We start from the raw sequence: 21,391 nt of genomic DNA, 5'->3' as shown, positions 1-21,391 counted from the left end.
GACTACCGTAAGGTAAATAAAGTAACTAAGGCTGATTCATTTCCCTTGCCACGCATGGAAGATTGTGTAGACCGGGTGGGTTCTGCAAATTATGTAACCAAACTAGATCTTCTCAAAGGGTATTGGCAAGTGCCTCTAACCACCCGTGCCTCTGAAATATCCGCCTTTGTGACACCAGACCATTTCATGCAATATAAAGTTTTAGCTTTTGGCATGCGTAACGCACCCGCAACTTTCCAGCGTCTAATGCAAAAAGTCCTAGCTGGTATTACGAATTGTGAGATCTACATCGATGATGTCGTTATCTACTCCCACAGTTGGGAAGCTCATTTGAAGACGCTTGATGAAGTGTTCGGAAGGTTAGAAGCAGCCTCGCTAACTCTGAATGTGGAAAAGTGTGAATTTGGAAAGGCGATAGTAACTTATCTGGGAAAATGTGTAGGACAGGGATGTGTAAAACCTGTCACGGCACAAGTGGAAGCAATTCTACAGTTTCCACCACCCACTAACAAACGAGAGCTACGCCGATTCCTTGGAATGGCGGGATATTATCGGGCATTTTGTAAAAACTTCTCTGTAATAGTATCTCCCCTCACAGATCTTCTAAGTACGTCTAGGAAGTTTAAATGGAGTAGCGAATGCTCGCTCGCTTTTGATGCAGCTAAAGATCTTTTTAAGCAATGCTCCTGTCCTCTCCTTTGACAAACCTTTTAAACTACAAGTCGATGCCAGCGCTACGGGTGTAGGGGCAGTTTTATTACAGGAGGATAAATACAAAATTGATCACCCAGTTGCTTACTTCTCAAAGAAGTTTTCAAAGTGTCAGAAACGCTATAGTACGATTGAGAAAGAAGCTCTTGCACTTCTGCTAGCGTTACAACATTTTGATGTGTATCTAGGAGGTAGTGCTACTCCTCTCCTTGTTTATACTGATCACAACCCTTTGACGTTCTTATCCCAGATGTCAAATTCAAACCAGCGCTTGATGCGTTGGGCTTTAATTATTCAAGAATATAATGTTGATATACACCATGTAAAAGGATCAGAGAATGTGATCGCTGATGCCCTGTCCCGTGTTGAGGGTGCTGAAAAGTAACTTGAGTACAATATACTGTTGGTCAGATGACATGTCTTTTTTCTTTTTGATCCTGTTTTTGACGATGAAACAAAAACACTTAATGGTGGGGGTGTTACGTCCTTGAAGACGTTTATTATATTGTTAAAGGTGGTGTTTTTATTTTATCATTAATAATGTGCTGTTTTCTCCTGCCTGTTTTCCACTCCTCCCACTGTCTGCTTGCAGGGTAAGCAGTGCCACCTGAAAATCATCAGTGTGCTCGTTAAGGAGACTATTTAATCCTGAGTTCTCCAGGCCCAGAGTGTGAGAGAGAGAAAGGCTGGAGGTGTTCCTGGTCTGCACTCTGAGGTCCCAACGCAAAAGCAGTGGTTTACTTCAGTGTTGTATAAACGTAGTAGTAGTAGTAGTAGTAGTAGTAGTAGGAGTAGTAGTAGTAGTAGTAGGTGATCCTAACTTGAAGAGTTGTGTGAATTTCATGTTTACCATGTGCAGCATTACCCTAAAGTGCTAAAAGTTGTGTAAAAGGGCTGGTGAGCCTGAAAACAGTTGTGATTCAGAATAGTTATCATTTTGTTTGTTTGCTTCTGTTTAGGAATTATACTTTGTACTGTTTAACAAGGACTTGACCCTATTGAAGGAGGGAGAAGCCATTCACTTTTAGTTTTAATCCTTTTCTCCTGTTTAATTTTTAGAGAGGGAGTTAGGGAAGTACATTGTTTTTTTGTTTGTGTTAATTTATTTTTGTTCTAAAGGGAAGGCAGAGGTTTAAAATTAGGAAGACTCTTTTTTTTTGTTTGTTATTTTGGCTGTATCCTTCAAGTTTTGCTTTAAGCCCTGAATACCTAAGAAAATAAAAAAATTAATTTGGGCTTTAATCCTGACTTGTGTTTTCTTTTAACTGAGTGTGTGCCTTGGGACCTAGAGCCAGAGGTCTCTCTCTCTTCACCAAAAACAGTTACCTTCCCCAACCCCTAGACCATGGGGGAAACGTAACAATCTTCAAAATCAAAGTGCAGTGAAATCAGACATCAAAACATGAGTCACAGTGAAGATACATCAACATTTACTGATGCTTTGATTGACAGATCTGTGACTGACATCTAGTGGATAAATAAAGCATTACAATATTAAATGACCTGAGATGCTGCTGTATGAATGTTATATTCTGTAGATATATTGATTAATTTACTGATTGATTTAATGCACCAGATTTTATTTTTATTTAGGGTTTACAACAGATAATGTGATTTTAATTTATTTTTATTTTATTGGACGTTTTGTCCTTTTTGTTTAAATAAACTGAGTAGAAATGTACAGTAAATATTATAATTTTGATGTTAAATGTATTTCACATATTTATACAGGGATCTATTCAGAGGTGTGAAGTAGTAAAGTATTTTTACTCACTACTCAACTATCTGTACTTTATCAGTTTTATTCTCTTTAACGTTTACTTTACCACATTCTGATGCCTAATATTGTACTTTTCACTATACATTTCATAAATACAAGATATTTTTAATCTTTAATACTTAAGTACAATAATAAACAATAAATGTATTTTGTATATACTCGAGTAAAAGTAATTAAGTACTAGATATTTAATGTAATTAAGTACTAGATATTTAATGTAATTAAGTATTAAATGAAGTTTATTATGAAAACTAGTGTAAGTGAAAAGAAAAACACTGATGACGAACAGATTAAAAAAATGTATTTGAGTAAAGTAAAAATATTTGAGAACTTTTCACCTCTGAATATCTCTGTGTTTATATTAAAGTGTATGAGTGTGTTTGAAGTGATCATAAAGTTTCCTGTACATCTGCACACAACAGGATTTGATGCTGAATAGATACTGAAGTGTTTCATTTATTTGATGTAAATGTATCTTCACTCTTGCAGGTGTTTGTCTCCTCTGAACATGGAGGGAGGAGCGTCGTTCATCAGCGCTGACGTTCTGCTGATATATATGGAGAAAATCAAAAATATCTCTTCTGATTTGTCACTCAAGTTGTTTGATGATTTCCTTTCTTATTTCTAATAAGGTAACAGAGCGCGTGATTGGTCTCTCTCTCTCTCTCTCTCTCTCTCTCTCTCTCTCTCTCTTTACATTGACTTCTCATTATTCTCTATCAGTCTGTGTGTACAGTAGAGGATTATGGAGATCTGTCTCACACTCATTTTACTCTCCTCTACAGTAATGAACATTACTGCTGGTAAGTACTGTAAAAATTAAGGTTAAATTATATTAATCATTTTATCAATATTACTTTTTTGTTGTTGTTTCTCATGTTTGATCTCCTTTGCATCTCTCTCATACTGTATGTGTCAGAATTGAATGTGAGGTTGGTGAATGGTGGCAGTCGTTGTTCTGGTAGAGTTGAGGTTCTTAAAGGTCGTCAGTGGGGAACAGTGTGTCATTTTGACTGGGATCTGACAGCTGCTGCAGTGGTGTGTAGAGAGCTGGGCTGTGGGAAGGCTTTACAGTTTCCGGGTGGGGCTCACTTTGGACGAGGATCAGGACCAATCACAATGGCTTATGTGCGCTGTAGTGGATCAGAGTCCTCACTGAAGAACTGTACATCAGACAACCAGTATATTCAGTTCTGTTCTCATTCTTATGATGCTGGTGTGATCTGCTCAGGTGAGCTTCTCTAAATATTTTCCTGTTAATTCATGACAAATAACATCATTCTGTCACAGGATATAAAAATGAAAATAATTTGAATAGCTGTGATAATTATGTTCTAGTGTAAATCTTTTTTCTTGATTTCAAAGTAAAGTCAATCTTAAGTCTATACAATGAATTTGCTGTTAAAGTATTATCCAATATCATGAGTGACATCTATGTAATATATATAATGAGATTCATGTTTCATTTTTATCTATAATTAAAAAAGTTTGTCATGGAGTTCCCAGACTTTTGTTTGGGTTTCACTCATGTTCTAGGAGAGTCCAGGTTATTTCTGTGATTTCATTGTGATCTCATCTTCTGGGCTGTTCTTTCTGTCTATATAAACAGGTGATGAACACTACAGCAGGTCAAGACTTGTTAATGGACCTCACCTGTGCTCTGGGAGAGTGGAGATGTATTTTGGAGGAAGACGGGGTACAGTGTGTGATGCTATGTTTGATGATCAGGATGCAGAGGTTGTGTGTAGAGAGCTGAATTGTGGGGTTCCTGTACAGCTGCTGGGTGCAGATACTTTTGGTAAAGGAGAGGGGCAGGTGTGGACACAAGAGATTGAATGTAGAGGAAATGAATCACTCATTCGATCATGTTCATCATCTACTATAACTAAAGTAACCTGCTCTCATGACAATGATGTGGGACTCACATGTTCTGGTAAATATCAATGCTAAACCTTTTTATAAAGAAGTATTGAATCTAGTATTTGTTTAAGCAAATCCATCTTGAGAGAAAATGAGTTTAAAACTGTGCTGTGTTTCAATAAGCTTTGAGATCTTTAACCAGTTTATGTGGTGTTTAGACGTATCTTCAACAGCTACATCTCTATTAAACTTCTATTCTCTATGTGTTTAGTAATCTTTGAAATCTTTGTCCAGGTTACTCTGACCTCCGACTGATGAACGGCTCTGATATCTGCTCTGGTCGAGTTGAGCGTCAGTATTTCAGTAAATGGGGCTCAGTGTGTGATGAGTGCATGAATATGAGAGCTGCCAATGTTCTCTGTAGAGAGCTGAATTGTGGGATTGCTGTGTCTGTTGTGGGAGTGGACTGGTTTGGAGAGGGATCTGGTGAAATCTGGGCTGATGTGTTTGATTGTCAGGGGAATGAAACAAAACTCTCAGAATGTTCAATCTCTTCATGGAGTCGAGCTGAATCCTCTCATAAACAAGATGTTGGAGTCATTTGTTCTAGTGAGTGAACTTCACTCTGTCATTAACATGAAGTTACTGTAGTGTGATCGTAATCAATCTGAAAATGTCAAATCCTTTCTCCAGATTCCTCTCTGTCTCTTCATGATGGTCGAGTGAGGTTGTCTGGAGAGAGAGAGTGTGAGGGTGAGGTGGAAGTTTACATTCATCAGGTTTGGAGGAGAGTTCTGCTGGACTCCTGGAGTCTCACTGAATCCTCTGTGGTCTGCAGACAGCTGGGCTGTGGCTCTGTGCTGAACTTCACTAACTCCTCTTCATCCAGTGATGAACACAGTTTTGAGTGTGTGATGGGCTTCCAGTGCTCTGGGACTGAAGATCATCTGAGGAACTGCAGCTCTCCACAAACTCTCAACTGCAGCGCAGCACAACAGCTGACAATCACCTGCCTTGGTCAGAATTACAATATCTGTCCAGATGATTAATTAAAATGTGTTTACGTAGTCTTTTGTTAACTCTTTGTCTGATCTCAGGTCAGAACTCCATCAGGTTGGTGGGTTCTGGTGGAGTTTGTGCAGGAAGGCTGGAGGTTTTTCACAAAGGCTCAAGGGGTACAGTGTGTGATGACTTCTGGGATATTAAGGATGCTCATGTGGTGTGCAGACAGCTGCAGTGTGGAGTGGCTCTCAGTAATCAGCCAGTACCAGCCTGGTTTGGTCCTGGTTCTGGACCCATATGGCTGGATGATGTGAACTGTGAGGGGAATGAGACGTCACTGTGGAGCTGCTCTTCACAGGTCTGGGGAGATCATGACTGTAAACACAAGGAGGATGTAGGAGTCGTGTGCTCAGGTAAACAGAAAGCTGCAGTTATGAAGTGATTGTGGTTAAATATATTTAAATGTTTTGATCAGATACATTCATTGTAAAAATTTTAATTAGCAAATTTAAAGTACCAGACTGTGATTGATATAAGTTGTCTTTTCAATCTAGAGTTTAAAGAGTTCAGGTTAACTGAAGGCTGTAAAGGTAATGTGGAGGTTTTCTACAATGGATCTTGGGGTAATGTTTGCTACAATCAGATGAACAGAGACACAGCGAGTCTGATCTGTCAAGAGCTGAACTGTGGAAGATCTGCCAGTGAACCCAATTATTCAGATGGATTGAGGTCTCAGAATTGGTTGGATTACTTTAAATGTCGATCAGATGACTCCTCTTTATGGCAGTGTCCATCTTCACCTTGGGGACAGAATTACTATAGTAGAGATGAAGTGGCAAACATTATCTGCTCTGGTGAGATAAATTAAAATAACAGTCTTATGATGTTTCTAAGTATTTTGGGTACAGTTTGTATGTATTATCTAAAGGGTTTTTAAGAGTACATTGCTGAAATTATAAAAAATATATATATTTGACATTTTCTCATGTTATAATTTTAGAGACGATGATTGATGAAGTTCCTCGGAGTCGTCTGTCATGTTCTACATCACCATCTCCTCATCAGAGACAATGTTCAAGTATATTTATACCACAGGGCTGTTGAATGCTTTATTTTGATTGGCTGAGAAATGTTCCATGAGTGTTGATTATTTTTCTGTAACCGCACACCTAACCTGTCAAAATGTCTTAAAAAAAGGCACCAGAGCAATGTTTGTGGTGACCAAGGTATAAGTGGAATAACTGACTTCGCGTTGTGCCGCATTACCACCTTAGGTGTTGCATTATTTTTAAATAATTTAATGGCCCGTTGTCAATTATTCCTTACATATAAAACAATTACATCTGTATAAAATTGTAAAAAGACATGTTCAATCTATGTGTACTCAACATTTAAATCACAGTTTGTGTTTGAGTGTGTTGTTGTAAATGTTGTTTGATGTGTGTGATGTAGATCATCTTCCTCTCAGACTGAGTGGAGGGAAGGGTTTGTGTTCGGGGAGACTGGAGGTTTATCATAACTCTGTGTGGGGTTCAGTCTGTGATGATCTGTGGGACATCAGAGATGCTCAGGTGGTCTGCAGGCAGCTGGGTTGTGGAGCAGCATTGAGTGTTGATGGGAATGAAGCGTTTGGTGCTGGTGAAGGTGTTGTGTGGATGAACAGAGTCGAGTGCAGAGGGACTGAGATTCACCTGTGGGACTGTCCTCATGTCCTGAAAAATCACACTGACTGCTCACACAAAGAACAAGCAAGACTCATCTGTGCAGGTGAGAAGAAAACACTGAGAGATCAATTCATTATCATTTCAGCAGTTTCTTTAATATGTGTGTTTTATTACAGACTTTTCAGTGTCTACAACTCCTGCCACAACAACAACATCAGCTTCTCCTTCAGTTTCTCAGACAAACAGGAGATCAGTGACTCCTCCACAAACTCCTCCTCTCTTCAATCCTCCAGTGGTTGTGATTGTACTGGGAGTTTTGCTCTTACTGCTCTTAGTGCCGCTGCTGATACTGATTCAACACAACAGAGAGATGAGGAGAGGTACAGAGTAGAGGTCTTCTCGGGTCCAAGGAAATGTACCCGACTCGAAATGACCCGAATCACTTCATACCCGAACCCGATGTGCATAAATAAACATTTTTTTTAAAGAAAGACCCGACCCGAGACAAACCCGAGAAAATTAGACCCGAGTCCGATCCGAACTAGTAAAAAAATTTTTTTAACCCAACTGGAACCGAATGTAAACGGCACTGACGTGTGGGCATTCTGCAGACCCACACGCAGCAGTCAGACAGAAAGAAACTCTGGTGGCCTTGCAACCAATTTGGCGAGCTGCTCCATTCGTTTTACTTTGTTATCTGACGACGACACCAACGTAACCGCTAAAATGTACATTTATAATTGACTGACATGTTTGTTTCAACGAAAATGAACCTTCCGACAACCACACAATGTCGCAAGCGCTCTTGGCAAACAGATGAGAGGTTTGAAAAGGACATTGACGCACACAGGCGAGAGAGTTCGGGTCTTCTCGGGTCCGTTCAGAAAAAACACATTCATTTTTAAATTACCCGAGACCCGATGCCGCTATTATTGTACCCGACCCGTGTCCGAGGCACATGTGAAACTTTTAGATCCGAACCCGATCGGGTCTCGGGTCGGACCTCGGGTTTTCGGATCTAAGTGGACCCGTGAAGACCTCTTGTACAGAGATCCACACATCACATACAAGTACACATCTGACATATTGAACTACATCAACATCAATCTTACTACAGTCTTGTTCAGTGTATCATCAGTCATGTGTTGTGTTTGTGTGTCTACACTCACAGCTCTCTCTAAGAGGAGACACAGGACTCAGACTGAAGCAGTTTATGAAGAGATTGATCACAGACACACAAACACACAGAGAGGTGAGACTTCATTCATAATGTTTTTTAAAGGTTTAAATATGTCCTCCTAATATCTCAAATAACTGGACACATCAGTGCGGTTGATTTGAGTTACTGTAGATTTAAATAAACAAATCGTATATAAAAATATGAAAGCCTGAGCTCTCATTAGTGTATGTTTGTGTATTTAGGTGAATCTGTAGATTAGAGTCTATCAGACAGCTGATGTTCGTCTATTATTAGTCCTGTTAAACCTCCGGCTTCAAACCACAGAGCTGCAGGTGTATCTTTACAGATGTGTGTTAGTGAGATTATTTTTGGAGGTTAATACAGTAGTAAGGGGGGATAAGGTGCAGGAGTGTGAGGACGTCTGTGTGTGTTTGCAGACTGCAGTTAGTGTATTTATCACACAAGCAGTCTCACAAGAAACTGCAGGAGTTATAAAATATTTGATTTAAAGAAATGAATGTTCAGTAAACAACAACTTGACTCTTCTGCTTCACTTTAACAGGGAGTCTCATCTCTGAAGAACAGCATTCTGGATATGAAGATGCTGATGAAACAGGTTTGAGGACTGAAGTGAATATTTAATAAATCAATATTAAATAAAAAAAAACATAATAACATTAATAAATACAGCCTGTAAGAAACACGTCACATGTAACAAACATGTCACCATTTTTGTCACCATTTTTTTGTAAATATACACTTAAAGGCGGAGTGCACAATGTTTGAAAAACGCTTTGGAAAAGTGAGTCGGTAGCCAATCGGCAGTAAGAGACGTGTCTACTAACCGACATCCTTGCCGGGGTTGCGTATGTGGGGTGGGTCTATCAAAAGAAGGTCCAGATTCTATTGGGGTAGAGGCGTGTTTGTTTAAGTGATTTCAAATATCAACATTGGCTTTCAAACATTGTGCACTCCGCCCTTAGGGTGCTACTGACATGAAAGTTTTACCAGAAGCTGCAATCCACACATGCAAAGAAATCAAACCATAGATGTCCATAAATGTGATGTGTAATCATGTAGAATGACACAGGGAAAAGTATTGGACCCCTGAAGAAAAGGCGGTGTAAAATGGCATGGAAAGCCACGACAGTCAGTAATAAACAAGCAACCCTGGCACTTATCAGTGCAAATAATAACAGCTGGTTCAGTCTCAGGTGTCATTCAAGAAACATCTCATGATGGGTAAACACTGATCCAAACACACAGCCAGATAGAAAATAACGACCCAGGCCCACCCAATCACCTGACTTCATTCCAATAAAAAATCCTTGGAAAGAACTAAAGGTCAGACTCAGAGTTCATAGACAAAGCCACAGAACCTTCAAGATGTGAAGAGTGTTTGTGTGAAAGAGTCAAAATCACACCTGAGCAATGCATGCAACTACTTTATCCATACAGGACACATCTTTAAGCCTTCAATACCAACAAACTCTTTTGTACAAATAATTGAAATAACATTTCAGTAAGCGTGTTCGTTACTTCTTCCCTGTGTCTTTCCATGATTAAACATAACTTCATTTGAGGACATCTATGATTTCTTTGTGATTGCATGAGTTGTTACCAACATCTGGTAAAATTTCATGTCAATAGCAACTGTTAGGGCCATTTTAAACTTCAGTTTATTTTATTTAAATTTACCCCCCTTTCTGGCACTTTTATTTTGCATTGACACCTCCAGGAAATCCATATATGGAGACAGGAAGTGAAGCCAGGGGGGATGGCATTAGAAAGGAAGCGCTTGCCACAGTTGGGAGCGATATAGTTTTTTGACCACAAATTCACGCAAACAGATAGTAAAAGAAAAATTGAAACCTTTTGTTTTCATTTACACTGATATGCATACACCATTTTTGAATTAGATATTTAAGTTGTAGCTTATTTAGAAGGATAGAAGATCCTATTTTGTTTCAAGTTTAAGTTGGTTTGAACGTGCGTCCGAAAACCCCCCTCCCCATAGCTGGCACGCGCGGCGGCTTGTGATGAGGTGAGACAAGCGGCCAAAACAAAAGTCAAAAAACTTCGTCAAGGATTAGGAAAAACATTCCGTTTTGGATTATGGACAACGCAAGATAAAGCACGCGGATTCATCGCTGTTATCAGGACACCTGCTGCATTGGAGAAAGCTGCTGATGGTGAAAACTTTCATCGAGTCGTGAGTAACGCGATAAACCCAGAACTATGACTATTTATGTGGACAAGCCTCATAGCATGATGTTGACTCTTTGATTGAATGCTTATGCTTGATAAAGTCCAGAAAGTTAGATACAGCGTGCTTTGAATTAAAACGTTTACATTTTGAGACTGTAACGTTTTAACATTGTGCTTTATATGCATTCCGGGCTCTATATGCATTCCGTCATGCCTGAAGAGGTTGGCCGTAGCGCTAAAATATAAAGCTCACGCATCTCTGCGTAAAGGAATCATAACAGTGTTTATTGGACTGTATAAATAGTTGACTGACTTTGTAGTCAACAATTTGGGAACATTTAACAAAGGAGACCTGTTTATTTGTTTAAATCAAATTGCATTTAAAGACCCATTAAACCGTGTCCTTCAAGCCTACGACTATTAATGGCCACTATGGATGAACATATTAAGGAATTGAAGGAACTAAAGAAGGTCAGAAAAGGCAAATTAGCAAAATGCACACGCAAAATGAATGAGATTAAAGGGATGATGCAACAAAAAGATATTAATGCTGTGAAACAACATTTTATCATTTTCCAATCACTTTGTGAAGAATTTAATAATGCCCATAATTATGTACAAAATGCATTACCAGAACAGGAAAAGCAAAAAGATAAAGTTGAATGGTATGAATCTAGGATAGAACCATTTGAAGATTTCCTGGAAGAGGTACAAGAATGGGAGGTATTAAAAGCACAGCAAGGTGAATTGGGTGAACAGGAATTTCCTGTAGAAGAACGGGAGTCCGTTGAACCAGAGGCTGCATCAGAGCATGAAGAGGTTATATTATATCCACCAGAGTCAAGAGATCTGCAAGATTCTGTAGGTCCAAATGATAGTATTTCTAATGTTAGTAAATCTAAATCATCTTCAGTGACATCTGAACATAGGAAGGCCCTTGCTGAGAAGGCTGCATTGTTGTCACGTAGAGAAGCATTGAATGCTAAGCATGAACTTGAGCAACAGAGAATGATTTTGGACTCAAAGATTGAAAATGCAGAACTCGAAGCAGAAATTGCTGCATCAGATGCCAAGATAAAGGTTCTGGAAAGCTTTGAATTACAGTCAGGAAAATCTGAAGACGGCATGAACTCCTATTTAGAAAGCCAAAGACCATTTTTACATGCATCAAGTCAAAAACAGTCACCAGTGGAGTTTGCTAGAATATTTACAGTCCCTAAAACCCCACTGCAAAAAAATCCTGCAACAGCCCAGACCTGCTAGAGTTTTACCTACGCAACAGCAGACAATGCCAAAGAGCACAGTCTCAACTTTAAAGCAGTCTGTCACGATTGCAAAGACACCAATGTCTTTTAAGATCAAACAGGATAAGGATCGAAAAGGTGGTGGTCAAAAACCTGACTCAAGTTCAGACTATGATGATTTGTCTTCTGTCATGCAACGACAAAATGACATTGTTGATTTACTTGTACTGCAACATAAGCAAGCACTATTACCTGTTAGAGAAATACCTACCTTTCATGGCGATCCATTAAGTTTTACAACATTCATGCGTGCCTTCGAATATAGCATTGAAGACAAAACATCAAATAATCAAGATCGCCTTTACTATCTTGAGCAGTATACGACAGGACAACCCAGAGAACATGTCCGAAGCTGTTTCCATATGGATCCCTCAAGAGGATATTGTGAAGCTAAAAGACTCCTACAGGAGAACTTTGGGGATGACCTGAAAGTTACAATGGCATACATGGATAAGGCCCTGAAATGGACAAATATCAAGTCTGATAATGGAAAGGAACTACAGAACTATGCACTGTATCTTAGAGGCTGCTGTAACGCAATGCAAGACTTAAAGATCATGGAAGAATTAGATTTACCCTCCAACATGAAAATGATTATAACCAAATTGCCCTATAAACTGAGAGAGAAGTGGAGATCCACGGCAGCCAATATCCTGGAAAATACAGGTCGCAGAGCCCGTTTTCATAACCTTGTAGCTTTTATGGAGAAGCAGGCTAAGATTCTGTTGGACCCTCTGTTCGGTGACATTCAAGACATCAACAGGATCAAGATCTCAGCCATTTCCAAACAGCCAAACTCAATAAGGGGCAAAGGTAGTAGCTTTGCTACTACGGTAGCAGTGTTGACTGATGACTGCGACATCAGAACATGTGCTAAAGATCATACATTCAAATGTCAAAGAATCCCTGACCCTTGTGCCGCCTGTGAATTCTGTGAAGGCAAACATCACCTGAAGGATTGCCAGAAGTTAAAGACACAGCCACAAGTAGCCACCGTTGAGTTTCTTAAAACAAAAGGTTTCTGTTTTGGATGTCTTTTGAGAGGACACATGAGTAAAGATTGCAAGAGGAGAATGACATGTGAGAAATGTCAAGGTAGGCATCCGACCATCTTGCATTTAGACAAAGTCAAGCCGACTGAGTCAGTAAAACAGCAAGAGAACTCCATCAACAGCGGTCATGTCACCCTTGAAGCTGGTGGAGTAACCAGGGCCGGCAAAGACTGTGCTCTGTCAATTGTGCCGGTGCAAGTAAAAGTCACTAAGGGAAGCAAGGTCTTGCTGACCTATGCCTTTCTGGATCCAGGAAGTTCAGGGACGTTCTGTACGGAGAGACTGAGAAGACGGTTGAACGCTAGAGGTCGTAAGACCGAGATTCTCCTACGGACGATGGGGCAGATCAAGACTGTCTCAAGTTATGAGATTTCTGGACTGGAAGTAGGCAACCTGGATGGGAACACCTTCTTGGAACTCCCAAAGGTCTACACGCAAGATGCCATCCCAGTGACCAAAGAGAACGTTGCCACTAAGGAGGACATCTCAAACTGGCCATACTTGAAGGAGGTCAAGCTAAATGAGATTGATGCGGACATTGATCTTCTGATAGGAGCCAATGCCCCAAGAGCCCTCGAACCATGGCAGATTATTAATGCCAAAGATAGTGGCCCTTATGCAGTCAAGACTGTGTTCGGATGGGTAATCAATGGACCACTCAACTCTTGTAGTGCTGAGGAGTCTTTAAGATTGCAGACTTTAACCACAAACCACATCTCTGTGACAGAGTTAAAGGATCTATTAGTACAGCAGTACAATCATGATTTTCCCGAGAGGAAGTATAATGAGAAGAAAGAGATGTCTGCTGAAGATCACAAGTTCATGGAGAGTGCCAAAAGCTCAGTAATGTTCAAGAACGGACATTATTACATGTCACTTCCATTGCGTGACCAAAACACGATGATGCCGAACAATCGTGATGTTGCCAAGCAACGAGCCCTGAACCTAATTAGGAAGTTCAAATCAGATCCAACTTATGCTCTGGACTACAGGAACTTTATGACTGAGGTCATCCAGAAAGGCTATGCAGAGAAGGTGCCACAGGACAGGCTTCAGAGGCAAGATGGAAAAGTGTGGTACATTCCACATCATGCAGTGTATCACAAAAGGAAGAAAACTCTAAGAGTGGTATTTGATTGTTCATCAACATTCCAAAAAACATCCCTCAACGATAAACTACTGCAAGTGCCTGACCTGGCTAACTCACTCCTCGCAGTCCTGTTAAGATTTCGTAAAGAACCCATTGCTATGATGGCAGATATAGAGGGGATGTTTCATCAAGTTTGTGTCCATGAAGATGACAGAGACCTGTTGAGATTTCTGTGGTGGCCAGACGGCGACATGTCAAAGAACCTTGAGGAGTTTCGGATGACTGTCCACCTATTTGGAGCAATATCCTCTCCTACATGTGCCAACGTCGCACTGCGCAAGACAGCAGATGACCATGGTCATGGCTATGCTGAAGAGGTGAGCAGGACGATCAAATGCAACTTCTATGTCGATGACTGTCTAAAGTCCGTGGCAACAGAAGACCAGGCTGTTACCCTCTGCAAAGACCTCAGAGACCTCTGCGCTCTGGGCGGATTCAAGCTCACAAAGTGGATTAGTAACAGCCGCTCTGTGCTTGCTTCCATCCCCGATGAGTACAAGGCAAAGCAGATCAAAGAGCTGAATCTAGACAGAGAGAAGCTTCCACTAGAGAGAGCTCTTGGAGTTCAATGGAACATTGAAAAGGACACCTTAATTTTTTGTGTCACTCCCCAGGACAGACCGCAGACACGTCGGGGTATTCTATCAATCGTTAGCTCAATTTATGATCCTTTAGGATTCCTGGCACCATTCACTCTAAAAGCAAAGCAGATCCTTCAAGACCTCTGCAAAATGAAGTGTGGATGGGATGATGACATTTCGGAGACTTGCCTTACAACTTGGAAGAAGTGGCTTACTGAACTGGAGCAACTGTCTAACGTTAAAATCAACAGATGTATAAAGCCCAAGAACTTTGGCCAAGTTGAAAAGGCACAAATGCATCACTTTTGCGACGCAAGCGAAAATGGCTTTGGCAGTGTAAGCTACCTAAGACTGACCAACAAAGCAGGTGAAATACATGTAACACTTGTACTGGGAAAATCCAGAGTGACACCGCTGAAACAAATAACTATCCCAAGATTAGAGCTAGCCGCAGCAACCCTTGCAGTCAAGATGGATCGACTGCTGAGGTTAGAACTGGAATTGGAGTTAGAACCCTCAGCCTTTTGGACTGACAGCGAATCTGTGCTGAAATACATAAGAAATGAGAACAGAAGATTCAAAACTTATGTGGCCAATAGGATTTCAGACATTCGTGAACTATCAGACAAAGACCAGTGGCGGAACATCAGCTCTAAAGAAAATCCAGCTGATGATGCTTCACGTGGTCTGAACATTGAAGCTTTCCTAAAGTCCAAAAGATGGTTCCAAGGACCAGAGTTTCTTGCTAAACCAGACACTGAATGGCCAAATACGCTAAAAGATTCTCCATCCATCGAGTCAAACGATCCTGAGGTAAAAGGTAAAATGATAGTCAACAGTTTGATTGTAGAAGCAAAGAATCCACTAAGCAAGTTAATTGAGTATTACTCAAACTGGAACAGACTCAAGAGAGCTGTAGCATGGATGTTGAAGTTTCGGGAATTTCTACAAGAACAGAAACTACGTAGAGTCACTAGAACCACTCAGACCAACCTAAAGCTGAAAGCAAAAGTAGGACTTACCGTAGAAGACCTGCAGGAAGCGGAAGATTGTATTATCCACTTTGAACAAAGAAAAGCTTTCCAGCATGAGATTAACTCACTCAGACAAAGGCAGCCATGCGCCAAAATAAGCACTCTCCGCAAGCTGGACCCAATCCTGGACCAGGGTATTTTGAGAGTAGGAGGTAGGCTCAACAAAGCGGCCTTACCAAGCGAAATGAAGAATCCAGTAATTTTGCCAAAGAACTCTCACATTTCTAGACTGATCCTACAGCAAATCCATCTGCAAGTAGGGCACTCAGGACGAAGTCATATGCTAGCTAAGCTGCGAGAAAGATTCTGGCTACCTTGTGCTCATGCCATGGCTAGAAAAACCATTAAAAGGTGCATTTTCTGCCGAAGATATCAAGCTAAGGCGGAACAGCAGAAGATGGCAGATTTGCCACAGGACCGCATAACCCCAGATGAACCTCCATTCACCCATGTGGGGGTAGATTACTTTGGACCTATAGAGATAAAGCGGGGCCGGTCACAAGTAAAACGTTACGGAGTGATCTTCACTTGTCTTGTTTGCCGTGCAGTGCACCTTGAAGTGGCGAGTTACTTGAACACTGACTCGTGCATCAATGCTTTGCGCAGATTCATTTGCCGCAGAGGTCCCGTGCTAAGCATCAGATCCGATTGTGGCACTAACTTCATTGGTGCAAACAGAGAGTTACAAGAAGCCTTGAAAGAAATTGATCACTCCAAAATCCAACATGCAATACTCAAGGAAGGAGTTAAGTGGACTTTTAATCCCCCTTCAGGTGCACATTATGGAGGAACATGGGAAAGGTTGATTCGTCTCGTGAAAAAGATTCTTTATTCTGTTCTGAAAGAACAGCGCTTGGACGACGAGGCTCTCCAAACAGCACTGTGTGAAGTCGAGGCCATCATGAATGATCGACCCATCACCACAGTGACTAGTGACCCAAACGATCTGGAACCTCTTACCCCGAACCATCTTCTCCAGTTGAAATCAAAACCTGTCATGCCACCAGGACTCTTCCAGAAAAGAGATTTGTACTCCCAGCGAAGATGGAGACAAGTACAATACATATCAGACCTTTTTTGGCGGAGATGGATAAAGGAATACTTGCCGCTCATGCAGGAGAGAATCAAATGGAACAGACCCAGGAGAAACTTAACCACTGGAGACCTTGTTGTGATTGTAGATGAAACTGCCCCTAGGAATTCCTGGCAGCTGGGCAGAGTGGTCAAATCTCTGCCTGGATCAAAAGGTCTAGTGCGAAGTGTTTTAGTGAAGACCAAAGCAAACATTCTTGAAAGGCCAGTGAGTAAACTATGCCTACTTATGGAGGCAGAAGATGGAAGCAGAAGATCACAAATAAAATAAGACAGTACATTGACACCTAACAATTTTTTTTTTTCGTAATTGTTATCCATGTTGGCTCACAATTAGGGGCCGGTATGTTAGGGCCATTTTAAACTTCAGTTTATTTTATTTCAATTAGGGATGCACCGAATCCAGATTTTTTAGGTTCGGCCGAATCCCGAATCCACCGTTTAAGATTCGGCCGAATCCGAAACCGAATACCGAATCCTACTCGCATCCTTATTCCAACACAGTAAAACACATTAATGAAGTAATAAACGTCCACAGCAGTGTATTTTTCATTTTATTTAATTTTAACTGTACATTATGCCAGGATGACAAGTTGGAAAAACTATTTTGACAATTACCATAAGCCTATGCATAATGAAAGCGATGCGTTGCGACACGCTCGTTTTTCCAATAAGCAAGCAGCTCCGCGCTGAAAACTATATTTAACTTTGAGTGAGAAGCTCCGCTCGTCAATGTCACAGTCTTCACACGGCCGTCCATTTACAGTGGAGGAGGGGCGGGACATTACCACAGCAACCAACCGGCTCACAGCTGAAGCATCACAGCTACCAAGCGCTCGGCTTAAAAACAGCTGGCATTTGGGGTCCTCAAGGCGTTTTCAGCGGTGTTTAAAAGTTTTGGTGTGTCCAGCTGACCGAAAGAAAAAGCTCATCTCCACGTCAGCACCCGATGTGTGTAATCAACGGCTGCGTGACGTCGACCAGCGTAGCGCAAGCCTAGGGTTCGGTTCGGTGGAAAAAAAATCTAGGATTCGGCCGAACCCGAACCCCGCCAAAAAGCCCAGTATTCGGCCGAATCCGAAACCGAATCCTGGATTCGGTGCATCCCTAATTTAAATTTACCCCCCTTTCTGGCACTTTTATTTTGCATTGACACCTCCAGGAAATCCATATATGGAGACAGGAAGTGAAGCCAGGGGGGATGGCATTAGAAAGGAAGCGCTTGCCACAGTTGGGAGCGATATAGTTTTTTGACCACAAATTCACGCAAACAGATAGTAAAAGAAAAATTGAAACCTTTTGTTTTCATTTACACTGATATGCATACACCATTTTTGAATTAGATATTTAAGTTGTAGCTTATTTAGAAGGATAGAAGATCCTATTTTGTTTCAAGTTTAAGTTGGTTTGAACGTGCGTCCGAAAACCCCCCTGGCACGCGCGGCGGCTTGTGATGAGGTGAGACAAGCGGCCGAAATAGCAACTTTAGAAATATATTTAGTGAGAAACCGTGTTTAATACTTATTTTACCTGCTTTATACACTTAAGTGAAATTAATAAATTCTGCAAAAGGCAGAAATGCTGCAAAGTACTCAAATGAATCACATGCACATTTTTTCCTCATAAAAGTTTATGACAATGATGTCCCCATTGGTAGCGGCATACAAGGTCAGTAATCTTGTTAGTTGATATAACGCGATTTCATTGCTATTTAATTAAAAACATATGGACCTGTAAGATGAAGTTTACATTATGTTTTGAAGCAGACAGGCAGGCAGCAAGCAAGCAGATAGTGAGGAGATGTTTGCTGTATGTAACAAAAAATGTTTTATGGTCTAAAACACGTGAATTCGCTTAGAGCACCTTTAAGATATTTGAGTCTAAATATAAATAAAGGGAAAATAAGATACTTCAGTGTTTAATGTGATGCCATATTTAAAGTTATACAGATGACAGCCCTAAACTGTCTGAAATAACCCCCATACCCTAACTTATATTACTGCTACTAATATTACTTCATTAGTGTAGTCCACTTGAAGGAGTAAATTAAAACAAGTGAGCGCTGCAGGCATAGGCGGAAATCCCGGGGGGGTCGGGGGGGACAGGACCCCCCCATCTGAGGGTTGTCCCCCCCTAAAATATCATTAAAATATATGTATTGAAAATAATTTAATGATTTATAATACTTAAAATAGTTGTGTAAGAAGTAAAACAATACAAATGCAAACGGAGCAACAACAAAAAACGTTGTAAACATTTGGATTCCCCCTCCCTTGCCTCACAGTGGTTTGTTCCACTGCCAGCGCCACACAGTAGGGTGGTTGAGAAGTGTACGAAGCCGACGCGTTAATCAGCTATATACCTACAAACCAACGTTTCCCACCACTTATCAGTTTATCCACATGTGTTAAAACTGGTCTATTTGGACATATAAACATGAACATATTTCGTTTTATGAGAACAGAAGCAGATAAACGAACAAGAAAACTTGTTATGCATTCATGAAGAGGTGAGGCAGAGCTGAAAGTAACAAATTACATTTACTCACGTTGCTGTAATTGGGGTTTTTTGTGTGTACTTTTACTTTTTTAGTAGTTTTTAAAATCTGTACTTTTACTTTAACTTAAGTATGTTTTGTTTAAAGTATTGTAGGCTACTTCGCTACATTTTAAATCATATCCGTTACTGAGTAAAAATAAAACAAAAAAGCAAGAAGCGCCACGGATGATTGATTGATGGGCGGGGGAACGCGCAGAAAGAGCCATGGAGAGGGACGAGACAGGCGCGGGCTAATGCAGACCCTCAATTCAATTCTTAGAAACCTCTGGCCGTTGACGCGAAGCGATTGTTTCAAGCTCTTGAATTGCCGACCGGGTTTTTAGCGCTAATTTGCACGACGCGTTTTTACTACATGCGCATCCTTCGAGGTCTAGCAGCTTCGCGTCAAGTCAAACAACTTAAGAACGTCCTCGGGAATGCGCAGGTAATTAGACGAGAGAGAGAGCGAGCGAGAGAGAGAGAGATTGAAAGACATCAGGTACACAGATCAGGGAAGCTACAATAAACGTGTAAAGGATAAAAGTATATTTTGGCACTCATCTCATGATATGCTCATTTAAACTAGGTATATAGTTTAATAAAATAATGTATGTTACCAGCAATACATCAATTACAACCTTACTATAATGATTGTATTTACTAGCTGCTGACCTCATATTATTTTTGCTTCAAAAGTGCATAACTCACCTGTAAAAATCATTAAATAATTCCATAACTGTTTCTTAGTTATAAAAAAGCTTTTTATGTTATTAACTTTTTGTTATTGCACTTTAATTGTAAAGATGTTCCTACAATAAAAAACAACTAGTTTGAGTCTTTTTTGAAGTAAACCTCTCCCCGCTGTAAAAAAAGTAACTTTTTACTCTGAGTAAAATTAAAATGACTTACTTTTTACTTTTACATGAGTATTTTTAGACCAGTAACTTTACTTTTACTTAAGTAAAATATTATTAAAGTAACTTTACTTGAATATTTTATTACTCTTTCCACCTCTGAATTTATGTGTATTAAAATTACATTTGTGTCCGTTCATAGAGAGAAACGTTTTCTATCTGTACACATTTCCTTGCAAGTACAATTTTGCCTGTATTATTGGTGTCCCCTTCAAAAATTGTTCTTGAAAAATTTTATGTTTATTGTCCCCCCCAACATTTAGATGAGATTTTCGCCCCTGGCTGCAGGCACCATGTTTTGCCAAGATAATGACTTCATAACGGTGCATTGTGGGACTTAATCTGTGCACTTAATAACACCACTACACATGGTGGTTCCTTCAAATTGTGCTCTATATACATGATATATGCCTATGGGGGAAATTCCCTTGTAGATATTCAATTCACTTTTATTTATATAGCGCTTTTCACAATTGCTAACTGTTTCAAAGCAGCTTTACATGAATAGATGTAGGGGAAAACACAGAATAATCAATAGATAATTTAAGAAGCAGAATACCGCGGCTAAGAATAAACCGTACAAGCGAGCATAGTAATAATGTAACGTATACAGTAAAGTGCTAAGTTCAGCCAATGTTGGCTGACTCTTCAGGGGATGAAAAAAACCCTAGGAGAAAAAGCCAGTGGGAAAATTCCTAGGAGCAGAAAAACCCTTGAAAGATATTTATATATATGAAGAGTTTCGTTGCAAAACAAGATAACCACCATTTTTTTAATTGTTCAGAAATCTCGTTTTTTGGTAGTGTATTCCAATTAATTTCAATGCAACTGCAGTTGGTTTGTTTTGATTTAAACCTTCATAACTTAAAAAGTACAGCTAAGTAGCACCATAAAACAAAATAATAACATGATAACATAATAATAAACATGTTTTGTCAAAAATGTAAAAAAATGGATTTATCTCGTTTTGCAGTGAAACTCTTCATATATAAACACGATAGGGATATGAAACGGGTAAACGATTAAACTGGTTCAGCCGGTGGTCGTTGGTCAGGCATCGGCTGGGCATCAAGTTGAAGGGCAGCCAGTAGATCAGTGGTGACCTTCAGAGCAGCAGGAATTGGGTCAGTTTGTCTCATTCTCCACGGGGTCGAGGACAAGACAGGGAGAGAGAAAAATAATCCTTTTAGCGTAGGGGTCGTTTGCATTAATGCAAGTGTCATACAGTATTGTTGTTTAAATCAGCTCAGTTCCAGACAGGCTAAAGCTGGGCGTACACAGTGCGAATTCTGACGGTCGGAATGTCGTGAGCTCTCGCACA

At 40.3% G+C, this 21,391-nt stretch overlaps 1 protein-coding gene across 1 annotated transcript; it reads left to right on the top strand.

The window, feature by feature from the left end:
* Nucleotides 1–3,503: 3,503 nt before the first annotated feature.
* LOC141349242 (scavenger receptor cysteine-rich type 1 protein M130-like) lies at nt 3,504–11,668 on the top strand. The gene is made up of 11 exons (XM_073870047.1): nt 3,504–3,716; nt 4,101–4,424; nt 4,646–4,960; nt 5,045–5,368; nt 5,449–5,766; nt 5,908–6,207; nt 6,806–7,120; nt 7,194–7,397; nt 8,189–8,269; nt 8,760–8,813; nt 11,040–11,668. The coding sequence occupies exons 1-11, from the start codon at nt 3,611–3,613 to the stop codon at nt 11,666–11,668; spliced, it is 2,970 nt and encodes a 989-aa protein (XP_073726148.1). The 5' UTR covers nt 3,504–3,610.
* The last annotated feature ends 9,723 nt before the right edge of the window (nt 11,669–21,391 follow it).

The sequence above is a fragment of the Misgurnus anguillicaudatus genome, chromosome 1 (assembly GCF_027580225.2).
Source record: "Misgurnus anguillicaudatus chromosome 1, ASM2758022v2, whole genome shotgun sequence".
Classification (NCBI taxonomy): domain Eukaryota; kingdom Metazoa; phylum Chordata; class Actinopteri; order Cypriniformes; family Cobitidae; genus Misgurnus; species Misgurnus anguillicaudatus.
Note: the sequence above shows the minus strand (reverse complement) of the source record. Positions and strands in the feature narration are given on the sequence as shown.